The 18,479-nt window shown below is 41.8% G+C and overlaps 2 protein-coding genes across 3 annotated transcripts in view; one reads left to right on the forward strand and one right to left on the reverse strand.

Moving 5' to 3' along the window:
- Positions 1-341, reverse strand: part of reps2 (RALBP1 associated Eps domain containing 2) — a 28,086-nt gene extending 27,745 nt beyond the window's left edge. The window contains exons 1-2 of the mRNA XM_039607538.1: positions 310-341; positions 10-227 (exon numbers count right to left, since the gene is read on the reverse strand). Coding sequence (XP_039463472.1) covers positions 10-189 — 180 coding nt within the window. The 5' untranslated portion in view covers positions 190-227; positions 310-341. The remainder of the gene's footprint in view (positions 1-9; positions 228-309) is intronic.
- Positions 342-4,837: 4,496 nt separating this feature from the next.
- On the forward strand, positions 4,838-12,265 carry cltrn (collectrin, amino acid transport regulator). Of its 2 annotated transcripts, XM_031753866.2 has the most exons (6): positions 4,838-5,109; positions 5,553-5,611; positions 8,155-8,240; positions 8,354-8,467; positions 11,443-11,637; positions 11,725-12,265. In XM_031753866.2, exons 1-6 carry the CDS (start codon positions 5,043-5,045, stop codon positions 11,852-11,854), a joined length of 651 nt encoding a protein of 216 aa, XP_031609726.1. In that variant the 5' UTR covers positions 4,838-5,042; the 3' UTR covers positions 11,855-12,265. The 2 variants fall into 2 exon arrangements, with proteins under 2 accessions (XP_031609726.1, XP_039463503.1); XM_039607569.1 differs by lacking the exons at positions 4,838-5,109; positions 5,553-5,611 and adding an exon at positions 7,087-7,786.
- The last annotated feature ends 6,214 nt before the right edge of the window (positions 12,266-18,479 follow it).

Below are 18,479 nucleotides of genomic sequence, written 5' to 3' on the forward strand. Positions count from 1 at the left end.
CACACTCACTTTATGCAGAGATTCGGGAGGTAGCTGAGACGCCTTGAACAGCTCTGCCACTTTACTGGACGACAGTTTTCCTGAAGTGTCAGCCTGGCACAGACCGCGGAGACCTGAGTAATACCTCTGCTCATGCTCATTCAGGGAGATGAAACTCCCCGCAGACGCCGCACCGGATTCCTGATCCATTCCCGGGGCTGACGCATGGAGGATCTGCCGGAGACGCACTACAAACAAACAGATCAATACATCCTGCTCCGGACTCCGGCTCCTGTTTCAGGTCGGAAAAGAAGGAGGGTTTAGTATCACCTCCTACAGGAGAGTTCCCTGTGAAGACAGCCCGCCTGCTCACCCTCAGGCTCGTCCACTCCTACTGCCTATTGTGACTGATTGTAGCACTACCGCCCTGCGCCTGCTGGGGGCGACAGAGCCCAGGACAAGCTGAAAGAAGACCCTACATTCCAATCCATAATTGAATAAAGCTTATTTTATTACAGGACCTTCTACAAATTCTTATCCTGTATCACAGTACAGATGCTGTGTAATATGATACAGCATAATGAAAGTAATGAAGCCAACAATTAATCTGTTGTGCTCTGAGGGAACATAGGGAAGCACTTTGAATATCACTCATATTTCCTGCTAAATTAGAATAGCCTTCTATAAATAGTCTGAATTTGCTTTCATCATGAGATAAGCTGTTCAGACACTTTAGGCCAACTTCCAAAACTAAAATTTTATACAATAAAGGAACTAGAAAGAGCAAAACAAATAGCAAATTTAGCAAACAAACAATGAAACTTACTTTAATGTTACTTTTACTTGTGGAGGCTAATATTAGCACCTTAAAAATACCGCTAACGTCCTGACATTAAAGTAACACTTGCATAAAAAATGAGCTTTTGACACAGAAATGGGGCCATTATTGATCAGCAAACATGCACAGAAAAAATATTGGACTCAGAAATGCCACATGATAGTGTTACAGCTTTAAGCAAAACTTAAAAACTCCACGATGCTGTGCAAAAGTCTCTAGCAAAAGTCTATTGGTAGGAAAATGGAAAACGATTCAATGAAAAATGTGCAAACATAAACTGAAATACAGTATATTAGACGAATCAGAGTCTGTGTGAGTCTAACAAGCTTGATAATCAATATTTGGTATGAGCACCGTTACTCTTCCACACAGCCTGAACTCTCTGAGATGGCCTTATTTTCTTTAAGTAGTCTTCAAGAATAGTTCTCCAGGCTTCTTGAAGGGCATTCAAAGCTGTTCTTTGGATGTTGAATCCCACACTGCTTCAGTAATATTGAGGTCCAGCTTCTGGGGAAGCCAGTCCGTGACTGATAGTGATTCATTGTATGGTTTTCTACCCAAGTATGCTTTTACTTCACTGGGAGTGTTTCTGGGATCATTATCATGAAAAATGAAGCCACTGCTGATAAGACACTTTCTGTATAGCTGTCAAGAATACATAGTATTCTGTCCTTCCACTGAGCCCATTTCTGACGAGCCTTTGGTGAGCAGTAGATGGATCATCTGCAGGTCCTGCATCAGGTTTTTGCTTGATGTTTTTATCCTGTTTCTTAACAGCATGACTTTCAGATGCTGTTTATCTGTTGTAGATGTGTTTTAGAGCTATCAGCCAACAGCTTTTGGCTGACAGCTTTGGGAGAGCACCTTGTTGGTGCAAAAATACTATTTTATGCCTGTCAAACTGTCTTATGTTTGCATAGTTTGTACACACAGCCATTAATAGACAATGGTCTTTCTTTTTTTTCCCCAGGAGAGATTTAAAAAATATTTTTGAAAGTCTTCAAGCTGAATATCATCAGAGTCTCAGATGAAATAAAATATTGTGGGCTTTGCAGATCCAGCAGTAATCTACCACTGAGATGATTAACCTGGATTTCCCTTTAAAGAAGCACACAAAATCTAAAAGCCTTGAAAAATACTTTTCACACTAGGAGTTTTATTTTTGGATGCATTTCATGCAGTGTATTGAGTTTCACGTTTTTGTTATAGTTTCACAATGATTAGATTAAAAACTGGAACAGCTGTCATGTCTGGGCCTCTGCTGCCACCATGTGTAGAGAAAAAATACCTGCACCCTGAAAAGTAATTAAGTGCTTAGCAGGAAGTGAACTGTGATCAAGCTAAATTTAATTCAGAATTTAGATAAATCACACCAAAAAGGTGAAAACGAAAAGGCATTCAGTGCATTTAACCCCCCCAAAAACTTATATCTGGTGACTGTGAACCTGAATACATTGAATTCAACGTTATATTCAAGAAACTAGTTTGACAGGATTTGAGCTTTGTGATGTTTTTCTGACATGTCTAAACAATGTTCCAATAAAAGGCCCGAAGAGTGCCAAGAAAATGTCTCCCTCATCATTACACCATCACCACCAGCCTGAACCACTGATACAAGAAAGGATGAATCCAGCCTTTCATGCTGTTGACACCAATTTCTGCCCCCACCATTTAATTGTGACAGCAGAAACTGAGACTCATCAGATAGATATTATCTATTTTTTTTGCAAACCCCAGAGATGGCAATGTGGGAAACTCGGACCAGCCCATCTGGTGCCAAACTCACTCAAACCACCTGTCTTCCCCATTCTGCTGCTCGGTTTGAGGTTTAGCTGGTCATCTTGACCATGTTTAAATGCCTAAATGAGTTGCTCCCATTTGATTGGCTGATTTGTCAAGTAAGGGGGAAGGAAGAGGAAAGACCAGTTATTTTTACTGTAACCCAGTGGCTCAACCCTCAGTGATGCGTCATCGTGGTCCGTTTTATTGGAAAACACTTATGACATTTTATGAGTACAAAAGATCGTTTACTGTAGGAGAGTTTCATGTGGTCTGCTGTGGTGTTTTAAATCACTGAAACAGTCTGTTATCGGGGGAATTGAGACTTGAGATTCAAACTTGACCCATGTGAACTTAATTTCCAATAAATGGCGGTTTCAAACGTACTTTTCTGATATAGTGGTTGAAAAATTAACCTAACAGCTAAAGAGGAAGAATGGATCATTAACCTTATATAAGTGTCAGCTTAGATATTGATTGACTGAATAACTGAAAGTGTTTGCAAAGGCTTTTTAAGAAAAGAGGATGAGCTCACTGGGATCTGTTGTGGGAGATTTTAATTCTGCACCACATAGCAAAGTTACCTGATAACCATGTAGGGAGGAACAGAGAGTGTGGAGAGTTCAGGTTGCCCTGCTTGACTCTGACCGAGCAGGACTGAGTCAGAAAGAACAGAGAGTGCTGAGCTGATTTCCAAATCAGGCTTTTGGGCTTAACCCTCAAGCAACCAAAATATTTCGCTTCGTTTCATACACGAATACTGGTTTTATTCATCATACTTGTACTGTTTCCTTTATCTGTGACATTTATTCTGATAATATGATTTTCAAGGGGTTAGTCTCCATATGCTGTCCATGTCTGGGTGGGTTCTCTCCAGGTACAGTCCAAAGACATGCAGTTAAAGCATGGGATTAGCTTCACCGGTGATTCTAAATTGGCCATAGGTGTAAATGTGAGTGCAAATGAATTTCTGTACCCTGCCTCTCGCTCTGTTGCAGCTGGGAGATGCTCCATGAATTGGATTGAACAGAAAAAAAATGGATGGATGGTTTTCAAGTTAACTAGTAAACCCAACTCATCTCCTTCAGCTGAGCTGTTTGCATCCTCATGTTGTGCTTCAAGTATCCTCAAGGCTTCTGATGCAGTCAATCTTGCTACCCCATTTCATGATCTAGTGTAAACATATGGCTGGGTTGCTGGCGGGTTAAATGAACTGCAGCTGCTCTTGTTATTCTGAAGTGGACCTGTTCTGCTTATCCTTATTTTCTGTCATTTGTATATCCTGCTCACATTAAGTCTGAAATAATTAGATTGTTGTTTTTCATATCCTTGATTTGTCTTAGGTGATATGTTGTTTATATCCTCTCATTGCACGGGGCAGCCAATCAGAAGAAAGTTGACTTAAAATTCAAGTATTTACTCTTGTACTGTCAGTATTTACAAGTTCCAGAAGGGCTGACACGTAGGACAAATCTGACTCTAAAGTACTGCCCTCTCTCTCCTTTTTTTGACTTTCATTTCTATGGCACATGCTCTCTGATACCAGCAGTGATCGTGTTTACCACTACTTACCACCACCAGCACTGCTTTAGAACAGAAAACATCCAGCCTTTGCAAAGATCACGGTTAGTTTAATACCTGTGGCTGGGTGAGGGGTTTTGTAAATGCCGTGCACGGATTTATAAGTGGAGCTCAAGGTTCCAACAACAACAACAACAACAACAACAACAACAACAACTGCACTACAACTACACCCTGTGGGTCGCACTACTTGCTCTTCTTCTAAATGACCTCTGTTTGCTTCACTTCTAATGTTTTAATGTTGTTTTCTTTTAAAATGAATTTTAAGGTTACAGTTTTACATATCATATCATATCATATCATATCATATCATATCATATCATATCATATCATATAATTTCATATCATATATATATGTAAAAATTATTACTCTGATCCAGTAAAAATATGGAACTGAAAAAAATGATAACAGATCCACTTCTATTAATTAGTAGATGCTATATTCTTTCCCAGGTTGTTTTTGTTTCTCATCGTCGCTAGTTATCGTACCATTTTAAGTGGCTGTAACTTTGAGGTTCACACACTGTGCTATACTGAGTAAATAGAAACAGACTGGGCCATTCTGTTCTCCTCTGGGAGGTCTGCCTCTATCACATTAGACCTATCTGGCTCCTTTGGAAAGCATGAACAAACAGGAACACTTTAAATGCAGCGCCCACTTGACTGTTTCCATGCAGCGCGGTGCAGTGACAACCATTTTTTTTACAGAGAGGACAGATTAGTTCAGGTGTGTCTTGGCTTAACCATTAAACCCTGGCTTTATCCAGTTAAATCCTCTGCCGACCTCTTTAGATCGGTGAATGCTGGGACCTTTGCCTGAGCTTTTACAGCATTGTGTTATTCTGCTTTTTGTTTTTTGGGGAAAATGTTGGAAAAGATCTTGCTCCTGCTCAGTTTGTCATTTTCTGTGGCGGAAGAGCTCTGTAAACCAGGTAAGGCTCTCAAAATGTAAATTTTGGTTAAATATTGTGTGTTCACATTAAAAAAAAATACATAAATTCATTAATATGAGTAAACACAGGCTTTGTGTACAGGAGTTTTATCCCTTCTTAGCCCAGCAGTCAGTGTGGAATGCAGCTTCTAATCTATTTACTGGAACAAAGTCAGATTAGACACATAACTTAGCATTTACCTCACAACAAGGGTTTCATTCATTCCATCGTGGTTGTAGACTTGAACAATGATCCTAACATTGCTAATCTACAACCAAACTATGAGGAAATAGCTGAGAGAGACTAAATTTGATGATGCTGTTCTTGGGATTCAGTCTGTCAGCACAGGAAAGATACACTGCAGCAGCTACACTTCTCATCTAAAGCCTAGCACAGCAATTCATGGCACGCAGAGGACATATCAGTCTGTTTTATCTTTATAGGTGCTGCAGAAGGCTACAAAGTTCGATTCAGCATCAAAACCGCACTGGGAGATCAAGCTGTATGTATATATTTAAATATTCCTCCACATCCTGAGAACACTCTTCCTGCCATAAACAGTTCTGACTTCATAATATTACAAACAGGAATGCAATCCCATTCCCTAAAAAATGTGAATGTTTTGTGAATTGTAAATAAAGAAAGTAATGATTCCCAATCTATATTTACAAAGAAAATTTGTTGGATCTGAGAAATGTGATCGGTCATGTCTAGCATTACAATCAGTTGTAATTCCAGGTGCAACAATAGACCTTAGTAATTAGATAAACAGGATTAAGTATAAAAAACAACATGCTAGGCAGGGTAAGTCTTTCAGAACACAGGGAGGATTTCAATACTCTGGCACAGATTTGTGGAACAAAGAGGAAAAAGAGAGAATTTTAATCTTCTACAGTACACTGATCATAGATAATATCATCAATGTTTCAGAGAATCCAGCAAAATCTCTGTACGCAAGAGAAAAGGGCTGAAAATCACTGCTGAATGGCTGTCATGCCCTCAGAGAACACTTTAATATAAATCAGACATGAATCTGGAGTGAACATCACCGCATGGGCTCAGGAATACTTTTGAAAGTTCAAAGTGTACCACGCAAATAAAAAATACATGCAGAAACAAGATCCAGAGATACTGCTGTCTCCGTTTATGTAGCTCATTCAAAAGAGATTGAGACAAAGAGGAAAAACTTCCTGAACAGCTTTTCTCTTTAAGAACTGTGATGGCGCTGAGTGCTTTTGTGAAGATACCATGGGCAACTTGCAAATCTTTAAAGGCACCACTGACAGTCAACGATGCGCTCACTAGCCACTTTATTAGGACCTGCTTTTATCTGCCTTAATCCTTTATCTCAACAAAGTGGTGAAAACATTTCTTTTATGCAGTGACTGCAAATTTTTGTTCATCCATTATGTGAATCTCCCTTTGCACATTCCAAAGGTGTCTGTTGGGCTGAGATCTGGTGACTGTGGAGGTTATTTGAGTACAGTGAACTCACTGTCATGCTCAAGGAACCAGTTTGAGATGGATCTGAACTTTGTGGCTGGCTTGTTATTCTGTTGAAAGCAGCCATCAGAAGATGGGTACACTGTGGTCATAAAGGGATAGATGCTGTCAGCAACAATAGTCAAGTAGGCTGTGGCGTTTAAATTTAGCACTAAAAGCACCAGAGTGTGCCAGAAAAAATCCCCCGCCCTATTACAACACCAGGAGCATCCTGAACTGTTGATACTCAGCACTATGGATCCATGTGTTCATATCATTTAGATCAGGGGTGTCCAACTCCAGGCCTCAAGGGGCGGTGTCCTGCAGGTTTCAGATCTCACCCTGGGTCAACACACCTGAATCAAATGATTAGTTCATTACCAGGCCTCTGGAGAACTTCAAGACATGTTAAGGGGCTAATTTAGCCATTTAAATCAACTGTTTTGGATCAAGGACACCTGCAGGACACCGGCCCTTGAGGCCTGGAGTTGGAAACCCCTGATTTAGACCAACTCTGAACTTATTAAGGCTCATCTTTCTAATCTTCTATTGTCCAAGTCCGATGAGTCAGTGTGAGCTGTAGCCTTAGTTTCCTGTTTTTAGCTGACAGGAGTGCTTCCTGGTGTGGTCTTCTGCTTTCTGCTTTAAGATTTGGTGTGCTATGCGTTGAGAGATGCTCTTCTGCGTGGTTGTAACTAGTAGTCATGAGTTGCTTTTGTCTTCCTGTTAACTCAAAGCAGTCTGGCCATTGTTCTCTGACCCTTAGCATCAACAAGGCATTTTCACATAGAGAACTGCTGCTTACTGGATATTTTCTCTCTGTTTTTGGACTGTTTTTTGTTACAGATGGTTGCGTGTGAACATCTAAGCAGAACCCGGCCATGTGGCATAAAAAGCCACTGACATGCATGCTGGCATGTGGCTGGACAATTAGATATGTATGTTAATGAGCAGTTAAACAGGTGGACCTAATAAGGTGGTCATGATTGCATACGCAGATTTTAAAATTGAAAGTCTTGCTTATTTCAGCAAGAAAATGCCAAACCACGTTCGTTGGGTACTGCAGCAGATAAAATCGAGAATCGAGAGATTAAACGCTCTGTTCAGACCTGTTATGCATTATAACTGTTCTGCACATCATGAAGGAACAAATATGACAGAGGAGGCCTCAAATATCAGCAGCGATACAGCAGCAGTAAGTGTTTGGAAATTTCCAAATACTTACAGAGGGAGTAGAAATGCTACTTTTCCAATTTAAATGCAACTTGCTGATGGTATGAAATTTAAGACACACACACACGCACACGCACACACACACACGCACACACACACACGCACACACACACACACATAACACATTAACTAATTTCCAAATCATTAACTTCTGCTTTTATTAATATTTTACACGCCATCATTTTAGAGTCATGGTTAGTCAAGTACTTAATATTATCCAGATTTCTCTTAAAGTGCATGTGACTGCGTAATATGAGGCCAAGGTCCATGTGGTAAACAGTTAACCTTTGCTGAAAAACAGTCCCTAATCTGATGTTGCTGATATTGCAGTATCCCTGGAGCAAAAATGAAATGTTCCTTTTCCGGGCAGCTCTGGCTTTTGCCATGAGGGATTACACTAACGGAGAAGAATTTGGGTAAGAGTATGTTTTTGTGTTACCTGTTCTTAAACATAATAGAACATCTCTTAACACGATAGGTGACTCACATTTTATAACTTCGCTTTTATTGTCTTGTAAAACTTCACCAGGGTTTCAGACATCCATCCGTGTGACGAGACTGAGAGAGTGTCCTTCTGGTTTGTGGTGACGAGGCCGAACACCACAGATCTTGTTGATAAAGGAACTGTGGAGATGGCTATAAAGTAATCACATGCTACAGTTTTAGTTATTGGTATTATAGTTGGTATATTTTCTTACTAGCTGGATTTAAATAATGGATGTTAAAGTATTTTTTTAACATTTATTACCCATTTTAGCATTTCCTAGAAAATTCTAAAATGACTAATAACTAATGAGGTTTCCAAATAAATATAAATGGGAGCATAATTATGTTCCCAATGAATGTTTGGCTCACGTATGGTGCAAAAGTGCAGCTTTCTAGATTATGTAGCGCAGGAACAGGTGTGTCGTGACAATTTTTTATATTTTGCTTTAACGCGTGTGCCTGTGTCATGGCTTTTGGTTACTCTCTCACACAAGATTTGCCAGTGCCAGAGGTTTGTTTTCTTTTGAACAAGGCTTCAAAGCTCCAACCTAAACCATAAACCACAAACCTGATCACTAACCCTAACACTTCAAACACTTTGCTTTCAAACACCATCTATTTTATGTATGCTTGCATGAGCAGGTTTATCCTGGGTTATGCAGTGTGGCCATAGAAACCAAGTTGATCCCTTTTAGTTTTATGAAGTAACAGGTTATTTTTGTACTTAAGTAAACATAATTTCCCTCATGTAGGTAATGAGCATTCTCATTTAAACGTTTCCATCCATCCATCCCACTTTTAGGGACTGGTCACCAGTCCATTACAGGGGAAACAGAGAGAGAGAGACGACTGTTCACGCTCACATTCAAGCTTGCTGTCTCCTTGGATTGTGAGAGGAAGCCAGGAGTGACAGGAGGGAAGCCACACAGGCAGGGGTACAATATGCAATGTCTACAGTGAAAAGCCTCAACCAGCCATTAACATCCACTATTTTAATGGATCACAATAACTGATACAGATAGCAGTAGAATTTATTTAAAAAGCGAACAAATATTTTTGGTAACCAAAAAAAAAGTGCCAAGCAAATCCTGTTTCTACTGTAAATACATGTGTTATGTAGAGCAGCATAACTTAACGCAGGTGCTCTTCACCATTTTTGTATTTTTAGCATTTACGGTTAGCATTTATGAAGCTCAAATTTTGTATGGGACTTTGCACCGAACCACTACTCCTTTATACTGGGACGAGTCACTTTATAAATGTTTGGTCAACTAGCGTGTTTATTTCCAGCTGGCATCTTATCTTTGGAGGTTTTCCAGGCTCATGTCTAGGAGGAGACTCACAGGCAGACTTTGGAATCACAGATTTTCCAAGATTCTGGCACAAATTCACCAGCTTGTAGAATTTATGTGGGAAGTCATTTTGAAGCCTTTTTTTTTTTTTTTTTAACTTTTTATTTTGTACTTTTTTCCAAATTTATAGTACATACAAACAAAAATAAGAGAAAGGAACACAAAAGAAACAAACTAAACAGAATGAAGCACACATAATCTGTGGAGTGAAAAAAAAAAATTATACACATATGTATAGAGAGGGGGGACTCCTACCAGCCAGGGTTTGCCCAAAGTACCGTCCTATCGATCCCGTCCCAAAAACACCGTCCACCCAGCCCCTTGCATCCACACAAAGACAGCCAGACAGGGCTCGATGTCTGGTCCTCTCTCCAATATGTCCAGTTCCATCCGCAGTCATAACATATTTGCACCCAGAGCGGGGAATAGCAGGGCCCCATTCTCTCAGGACCCGGCCACCCGCCTATGCCTCAAAGAAAAACAAACAAACATCCCAACGAGGAGAGGTCCATGCCTTATGGGGTTGAGTGGGTCTTATATGCTATCCATTTTGTCCACTGTTTTCGGTATTTGTCAGATTTTTTCCTGTATAGGAACGATAAGGTCAGCTGATTTAAAAGAAATGTGTTAAAATTGTAGGTTGAAATCAAACTACAGCCAATGTTTTTATAGAGTTTATTACCAGTAAGAATCCATCGATTACTATTTCTGCTCCTCGGCAGCCTTGGCCCACTTCAGTAGCCTCTGTGTCCAGCTTGTACAGCAGGTCCTGCAGAGGAACTGGCCAACTGCAAACTAACTTAATGGGCTCACACTCACTGTTGAGGGACTGCTGTGTTAATTTGGCTTACTTTCACCACCTCCTCTTGTCTCCCTCTTTAATGCATTCGTTTCAGGGGATTCTAAGCTCTAAGACGACAAACTGGTTTCAAAGCTTCCAAAAAAACAGTTCCAGCCTCAGGTCAACCTAAAAGTTAAAAACAGTCATGATAAAAAACGCTTTTGTGTGTGACTCATCAGTTTTAAGAGGTACTTAGAGATCCCCTGGAGGATGTACTGAAGTGAGAAATGACCCTGACCGGAGAAAGGAGTTTCAAATCATTTAAGGATTAATGAAGCAATGTTGCATGAACACGTGGAGCAAAAATGTGACTTTAACATCCCCATACTTGTGTTTTTGACACAAAGTTGCAAATCCTTAAGTATTTGGTCAATGAAACACTTGATTTTGTCTCTGCGCACCACTACAGTGGATTTTATCTGGATATGATTAAAATTCAGCTTTAATTAAAGCTGCATTAACCTCAATTGAAGCCACTTTTATATATTGTCTCTATTTTCAGAGTAATTGGACAACTGACTGACAAGTAGTTGAGAAATAACTTGCATTTCGTGGCTTTAACTCTCAACATGACGTCCAAAGACAAGTGAAAGAGGCCATCGTTAGGCTTGGAAAATCAAAATAAACCCATCAGGGAGATAGAAAAAAAACTTCAGGAGTTTTTAAAAATAATGAATGCACAGACCAGCTCAGCAACACTAAAAGACCCTAAAGACCACAGAAGATAACTGATGAAGTGCATGATGACAGAATTGTTTCTAAAGTTAAGAAAATCTTTGGACAACCAGAACGATGGGAAGAGAAAAGTATTCTAGATATCTACTGGATTTAATCAGCTTGGGGGGGGGATGAATAAACTGTGTTGCTGTCTAGAGTCAGTGCAGTTTTGCCTTTTCCAGAATAATCATCTTAAATGAAATCTTTTCTTTTGTCCAATAGGAAGTCGAGAAATCGCATCAACGGTGCTTTTCTGCTAACAGATCAAACTCTGGAGTTCGATGGCATCTATCCCACTCTGGCAGCACCGGTCTCCCCTGCCACCCCTCCGTGGCTCATTGTCTTCGGGGTGGTCATGGGTGCAGTTAGCGTCGGCATCATCGCCCTGCTTGTGTATCCTCTGGTCCAAAGAAAACTGTGAGCACATGACTGTGGATGTATTTAATTTAGCTTTTTGAAAATATGATAACTGAGCTTCATTTGATCTGCTCATTCTTTTTCTAGGAAGAAAAACAAGGATGCAGATGACGAGGACAGCGACGAAGAGACAGGGGTGAAAACGGCCGAAATCGGTGCAAATGATGGTATTTATAACTCGATGTTCTCGGACGATGAGCGATTCACGCAGATGTAAAGGGCTCTCATAAAAAACTCACTGCAACAGTGTGAAAAATAATGTGATTTTCTTTAAAGTTTCTAATTTAATTCATTTCTGTTTTGACATGTGAATTTGCTGGGTCTTTCAATGCAATAATCACAAGCTGCCTTAAAAAAATCCAGTGTTTCACACTATTTAACTGCCGTTTTACACATAAATGTATTTTTTTTTCCCCTCAACCAAAGTGTCAAAGGATGATTTTTCAAAGATCTGTGTATGACAGGGTGTGTTAAAATATTTTGCCAAAGTGTGGTCTATATATTAACCATTTACAACCAGTCAAATGGTCTCATTTATGAAGAAGGCTCATCCCTATATTTGTAAGCCTGGGAGGCCTGGCTTTATGATGACCTTTGAAGGAATTTAATAAAATACTCTGTTAAAACACTCACGGTTCCTTATCTGCGCTCTGTGTTGGTACAAAGTTTCAAGATTCTGTGTGAACAGGTGTTTAAACTGCAATGTTTGACTTGCTGTATTCTGCCTCCCTGCAGACCATTTGGAGAAAAGTAACAGGGCATTTCCCTCAAATGATTTAACACCGGTGACCTTTCACAGGGAGTAAAGTGTTACCAGTAATTCTGGTAAAGAGTCTGGTCATATTACTGGTATTTCCGAGTAACATGACAGACATTATTAAAGAGAGAGATGTGACACTCTAAGGACCCTGAAGAAAAATCTATAGAGTTCTGTAAACATGCTGAATATTCCACCCCTCTCACCAAAGAGCCAATCAACAGCTAAACCTAGAAACATATGAGCCAATCATGGTGCAGCATTGACTCAGTAGCGCTTGGCAGCTCTGTGCTGGCAGGTAAATCCACTTGTTAATCAAATTGTAGCTTGTATGCAGCTGCATTCGTTCGTGCTCTCATGGGATGAGCAGAGATGATGAATTTGTTGGCACTTGTTGGATTAAGACTAATAAAGTCTTAAAGGTGCTGAATTTTCACTGATGGTGAAAAACGAGTTTTATAGCTTATCTGGTGCAAGTTCACCAAACATTTTGAACACTTTTAAAAATCACATTTGATATTTGGTTTAATAAATGCAGTTTTGATGCCACAATGGTGACATTTATGGATGCCTATCTTTAGAGAGGGGCAATAACACCACTAAATAGGCACTTCTAAGTTAACATGTGGTAAAAAGTAAATGAACTGGTTCTTATATAGAGCTGTTCTACTCTGCTTGAGCACTCAAAGCACTTTGTTCAACTTGCCTCATTCATCCATTCACAAAAACACTTTTTTCATGCCTAAGTGGTTTCTATCTAATATTCACACTCAAATGAACTCTTCGAGAGCAACTTGGTGTTCAGTATCTTGCCCAAGGATACTTTGACTTAGTGACTAACTCAGAAATAATTCCAGTTGATGGTATTCTAATTTACAGAATAATTACAGTTTATTAAACATTCATATGGCTCTAAGGGTTGTGGTAACTTTTCCAAATATGTTTTTGAGTTTGAATAAAATTATACAGATAAATAATCTGACTAACTGGAAGATATTTTTTATTTATACGTTTGCAGGCTGACTTTCTAGAAACTTAAGTTAACTTTCCAGACACACCGGACCCATTTGTTAATCAATAATGTGACCAAAGGGAAGTTGGCAGATTTTTTTTAGGAGGACCCGTAGCAGCAATTCTGTATAAATGTGTGGCCATTGTTCTGAGGGAAACATGCTATATGCTATATGTAAAAAGGCAAACAGTTCTTTTTAAAAAAAAAGCAAATACTGAACTTTATATGCAGCCATGACAGTGATGAAAATTTCTGATTCCTCATTTTATTGACCTGGCCTTTTCACTTTCTCTGTTTGGTATTTTTACTCCTAAAATCCATGTCAAGCTGTGCACTAAGGTTATAGGTGCCATCCTTAAAACACAGAGGGTTTTCTCTTTATTTTTGACCCTCAACATCCCTCATATATTCCAGATGGTTCCATCAGGGTAAAGGATTACACTTCCTAAAAATAAAAAAAAAAGAAGCTTTTTGTAAAAATAGTTTTTTCCCCCGTGAATCATGGGAACAATTTTTGGGACGTTTACGAGCATTAATGTTTTTCTGTGCTAAAAGGTCACCGCATGAGCCATTATGAGAACAGTTCGAGTGGTTTGAGTTTGATGGGTGCCGTATTTATTCAAACTGGTTTGCACAGGTGAGCAGCTATATCATACTGTAACGATGGTTAAATGTTATGTTCAGTCAGGTTGGTTATCTCTGCACGCTGTTGTTTCTTTAAGTTACATGTTTGGTTGTGCAGGAAGGGGCGGGGGGGTCCTTGTTGTTGTGTGTGACTGTATGGGGCTGGAAGTGAGGGGTTGTACGAGAGCTCTCCCCCCGGAGTTAACGGCCCGTTTGCCTGTGCTAATAAACGGACAAACTGAGATCACAAACGTCTGGTTTTTGAGAACGTTACACTGGTGTCAGAAGTGGGATCGGCACTTTGGAGGAAAAAATTCACACCATTACTGAGTGGCCCACACCAGCGGACCAGAAACAGCTCAAAAGCTTCCTAGGACTGGCGTCTTATTACAGGAGGTTTGTGAAGGGCTTTTCCTCTATAGCTGCGCCACTCTTCCGCCTGCTGCAGAAGGACCGTGACTTCATCTGGACCCAGGACTGTCGGCAGGCATTCAACACTCTCCGCAGATCGCTGACAGAGTCCCCGGTCCTCGCCCCCCCTGACCCAACCCTGCCTTTTGTCCTGGACACTGACGCAAGTAATGTGGGGCTGGGAGCTGTGTTGTCGCAGGTTGGGCCAGACGGTGAGAAGGTGGTGGCGTACTTCAGCCGGGTCCTGAACAAGAGTGAGCGGCGCTACTGTGTCACACGACGAGAGCTGCTGGCCGTGGTGGCAGGGGTGAGACACTTTAAGTACTACCTGTGTGGCACTTCATTCGTTATCAGAACTGATCATGCCGCCCTCCAGTGGCTGATGTCTTTCAGGGAGCCAGAGGGACAGGTGGCCCGCTGGCTGGAGGAGCTCCAAGCCTTCAATTTCACTGTGGAGCACAGAGCAGGGACGCACCATTCTAACGCAGACGCCCTCTCTCGCCGCCCGTGTGCTGCAGCTGGCTGCCGTTACTGTGAGAAGCGAGAGGAGACGGAGCGGGAACTCACAACAATGGATGGAGCAACGCAGCTCACCTGCAGGGCTCTTCTGGTGGTGGATGCAGCGGAGTGGAGGGCACGGCAGGAACAAGACACTGACCTGCTGCCAGTCCTGCAGTGGCTGGAGAGGGAGGAGCGACCCCTTTGGGATGAGGTCACTGGGTTTTCCATCTGTACCAGGGGGCTGTGGGCCAAGTTTACAGCTCTCAGGCTGAAGGAGGGGGTGTTGGAGCGTGCCTGGAAGGATCCTGCCACAGGGGAGGAGAGGTGGCAGGTTGTGGTGCCAAGGTCGTTGAGGTCAGCTGTGCTGGAAGCCTGCCATGGGAGCACTGGCTCCGGCCACTTTGGGGTCTCCAAGACCCTCCGCCGCCTCCGCCAGGGCTACTACTGGGGTCAGCAGCGGAGGGATGTGGAAGACTTTTGCCGCAGCTGTGATGCATGTTCCTCGCACAAAGGGCCACAGGACCAGTCCCGGGCTCAGCTTCAGCAGCAACCAGCAGGAGCTCCAATGGAGCGAGTAGCTGTGGACGTCATGGGCCCATTTCCTCGTACAGACAGAGGAAACCGTTATGTCCTTGTGGCCATGGACTATTTCACCAAGTGGCCGGAAGCATATGCCATCCCAGATCAGGAGGCTGAGACTGTCGCTGATGTATTAGTGGAGGGGATGTTCAGCCGCTTTGGAACAGCAGAGACCCTCCACAGTGACCAGGGGCGTAACTTTGAGTCCAAGGTATTTGCTGCCATGTGTGAACGCCTTGGGATTAAGAAGACCCGCACCACCCCACTTCACCCCAAAGCGATGGACTGGTGGAAAGGTTTAACAGGGCGCTAGCCCAGCAGCTAGCCATCCTTACCTCAGAACACCAACAGGATTGGGACTACCATCTTCCCTTATCCTCATGGCCTACAGGTCGGCAGTGGAAGACTCCACCCAATGTACGCCTGCCCTGCTCATGTTAGGGAGAGAGCTGAGAACTCCTGCCGAGTTGGCTTTTGGGAAGCCCCCGGACGCGCCAGAGGCACCACCAGGCCGGGACTACGCAAGGAAGCTGCAGGACCGGCTGGATTCTGCACATTCCTACGCCCGGGAGCAGCTGGCGAAGGCAGGCCTGCGCCAAAAGAGGAATTATGACATCACCACTAAGGGAGGCACTTCCGTGCTGGGGAGCTGGTGTGGGTCTACAGCCCAAAGAGAAAGAAAGGACGGTGTCCTAAACTGGATAGCAGCTGGGTGGGGCCCTGCAGCGTCCTGGAGCGAGTGGGGAAGTTGTTTACAGGGTGCAGTTGCCTCCTAGAGGAGAAAAGTGGTGCTGCACAGAGACCGGATGGCCCCCTATAGAGGACAGTCCCTCCCCTCCTTCCCTGAGGGACGTGTACAGAGCCCCATGACCCTGCACAGAGGGACCCCCGGCCGGAGCTGCGTTCCCCTCCCTCGAGCTCTCCACCTCAAAGCACGAAAGCAATGTGTACCCCCCGGGGGCTCAGGAGGTCAAGGAGGGAACGCAGACTACCCCCCCGCCTCAGAGACTGTGTTGTTCCCTCGGGGACGAGGAACTTATTGCTGGGGGGGCAGTGTAACGATGGTTAAATGTTATGTTCAGTCAGGTTGGTTATCTCTGCACGCTGTTGTTTCTTTAAGTTACATGCTTGGTTGTGCAGGAAGGGGCGGGGGGGGGGTCCTTGTTGTTGTGTGTGACTGTACGGGGCTGGAAGTGAGGGGTTGTACGAGAGCTCTCCCCCTGGAGTTAACGGCCCGTTTGCCTGTGCTAATAAACGGACAAACTGAGATCACAAACGTCTGGCTTTTGAGAACGTTACAATACTTAACATAGAGGACTGAGGCTCAGGCAACACGGCCATCGTAAAAGAGACCACATCTCGAGAAATGTTCTTGAGATTTCCCTCCCAAGACAATACTTAAAACCAGACTTGGAAAATGGACATAACCAACAAGCTGAGGGACCTGAATGAAATTATCAGAAGATGCCGCGCAACCTCTACACATTAAATAAACAAACAAACCAGAAAACTAGCCACGTTTCACTGGTTTCTCCAGTATCAGCTAAGAGAAGGCTTTTTAGTCCCTCCCCCCCAAAAATCATAGAAGAAATAATCACATCGACCTAAATTTACAGTTTTCAACCAGAATTTAACGCAACTAAAAGGAAGGTGGCGCCATCTTATGGTGGCATTTAGCAATTGTAGCATACAAGGTATTTATGAATTTTCAATGAAGCATAAGTTACCGACACATACTTTTATCCGGGTCTAGTTGTTATGGTAAAATTAACCTTTATGACCTGAAGTATGACATAGTTACCTTTCTTTTTTTTAATAAGCTTTTCTATTTTATTATAAAATATAATAAATGTGGGATGATAAAAAATTAAACAGCTTTAAGTCTCTTTCGTTTCTTATCTCCTTGCTGAATAATTTTCACACTGCCTGATTTGTATCTAGTTGAAGTGTGTTTTGAATTATATGAATTTTTAGCCTTAAAAAACAAGAGAACTGTCATTTTTTTCTTCTTAATTATCAGTAACTATTTCCAGCTTTTCCTTTGTAATTTTCCAGCTGCAGTCCTTATGTTTTAACTTCAGGTGGCACCATTGTACTGTCAGTTATTGTTTCCTGTCCCAACGCTGAGGTCTTGCTCTTCACAGCACTTTTCTCAGCATCCCTTAAAGTGTGCGTAAATGTACCTTTAAAACATTTGAATTTCAAACATATTTTAATTTACTGTTATTTTATTTTTGTCTGACTACTTTTGAAGTGATAGCACAGCCCGACTTTCTCATTCTAACTTGTGTCTATATTTAGTTGATTATTAGATTCAGTGCGTTCTTGTGATCTGGGAGGAAACGTGTCATTGCTACAGCAATATCTCGCAGTACCATGCCAGATGATGCGCAGCATCCTGATAATATGCTGTGTGGTGATGGCGATTTATCATCTGGCCTGTTCCTTTTATTCTGCATTTCATTGTCTTGCCTCTTTTTTTTTCCTTGTCAGAAAGCCAAAGATTTTCTGTCAAATTTAATTCAAAAAGCAATCCAATCTTATTAAAACTGAGGCTGATTAAGACCTAAATTCCCCCTGCAGAGGAAGCCAGGAAAAGGGAAAAACTGAAGAAAGTAAAAATTGCTTTACGATGTTATAGAAAATAATGTTATTTTAATAACTCATTCTGATACCCTCTGAATAATAAATTAGTTTTGAAATAGCTATAGAAATGAGTCATTGTCAGAATGACAAACTGCCTGAATAACATTACCAAATCTCAAAGTAAATGATTATTTTTCTGTTGCCTGTGTTCTGGGCTCATCACAAGAACAATGGCTGTGTGTACTGTGTCGCATAATGGCTTTTGCCTAATTTTGTCTCTTTAAAAGGTGGGAGATAAATAAGCCTCTGGAGATAATTCTAGACGGCCAAACACAATGGTGAATTATAAATAATCTTGCGTGGGAGAAATTA

Source organism: Oreochromis aureus, linkage group 23 (genome assembly GCF_013358895.1).
Source record: "Oreochromis aureus strain Israel breed Guangdong linkage group 23, ZZ_aureus, whole genome shotgun sequence".
NCBI lineage: Eukaryota > Metazoa > Chordata > Actinopteri > Cichliformes > Cichlidae > Oreochromis > Oreochromis aureus.

Excerpts from the sequence above, each read along its gene's own strand:
- cltrn (XM_039607569.1), top strand. The coding sequence starts at position 7,574 with ATGATTGCATACGCAGATTTTAAAATTGAAAGTCTTGCTTATTTCAGC. Across the intron at positions 8,468-11,442 it reads ACTGTGGAGATGGCTATAAA|GAAGTCGAGAAATCGCATCA; the intron begins GTAATCACATGC and ends TTTGTCCAATAG. Across the intron at positions 11,638-11,724 it reads CCTCTGGTCCAAAGAAAACT|GAAGAAAAACAAGGATGCAG; the intron begins GTGAGCACATGA and ends TTCTTTTTCTAG.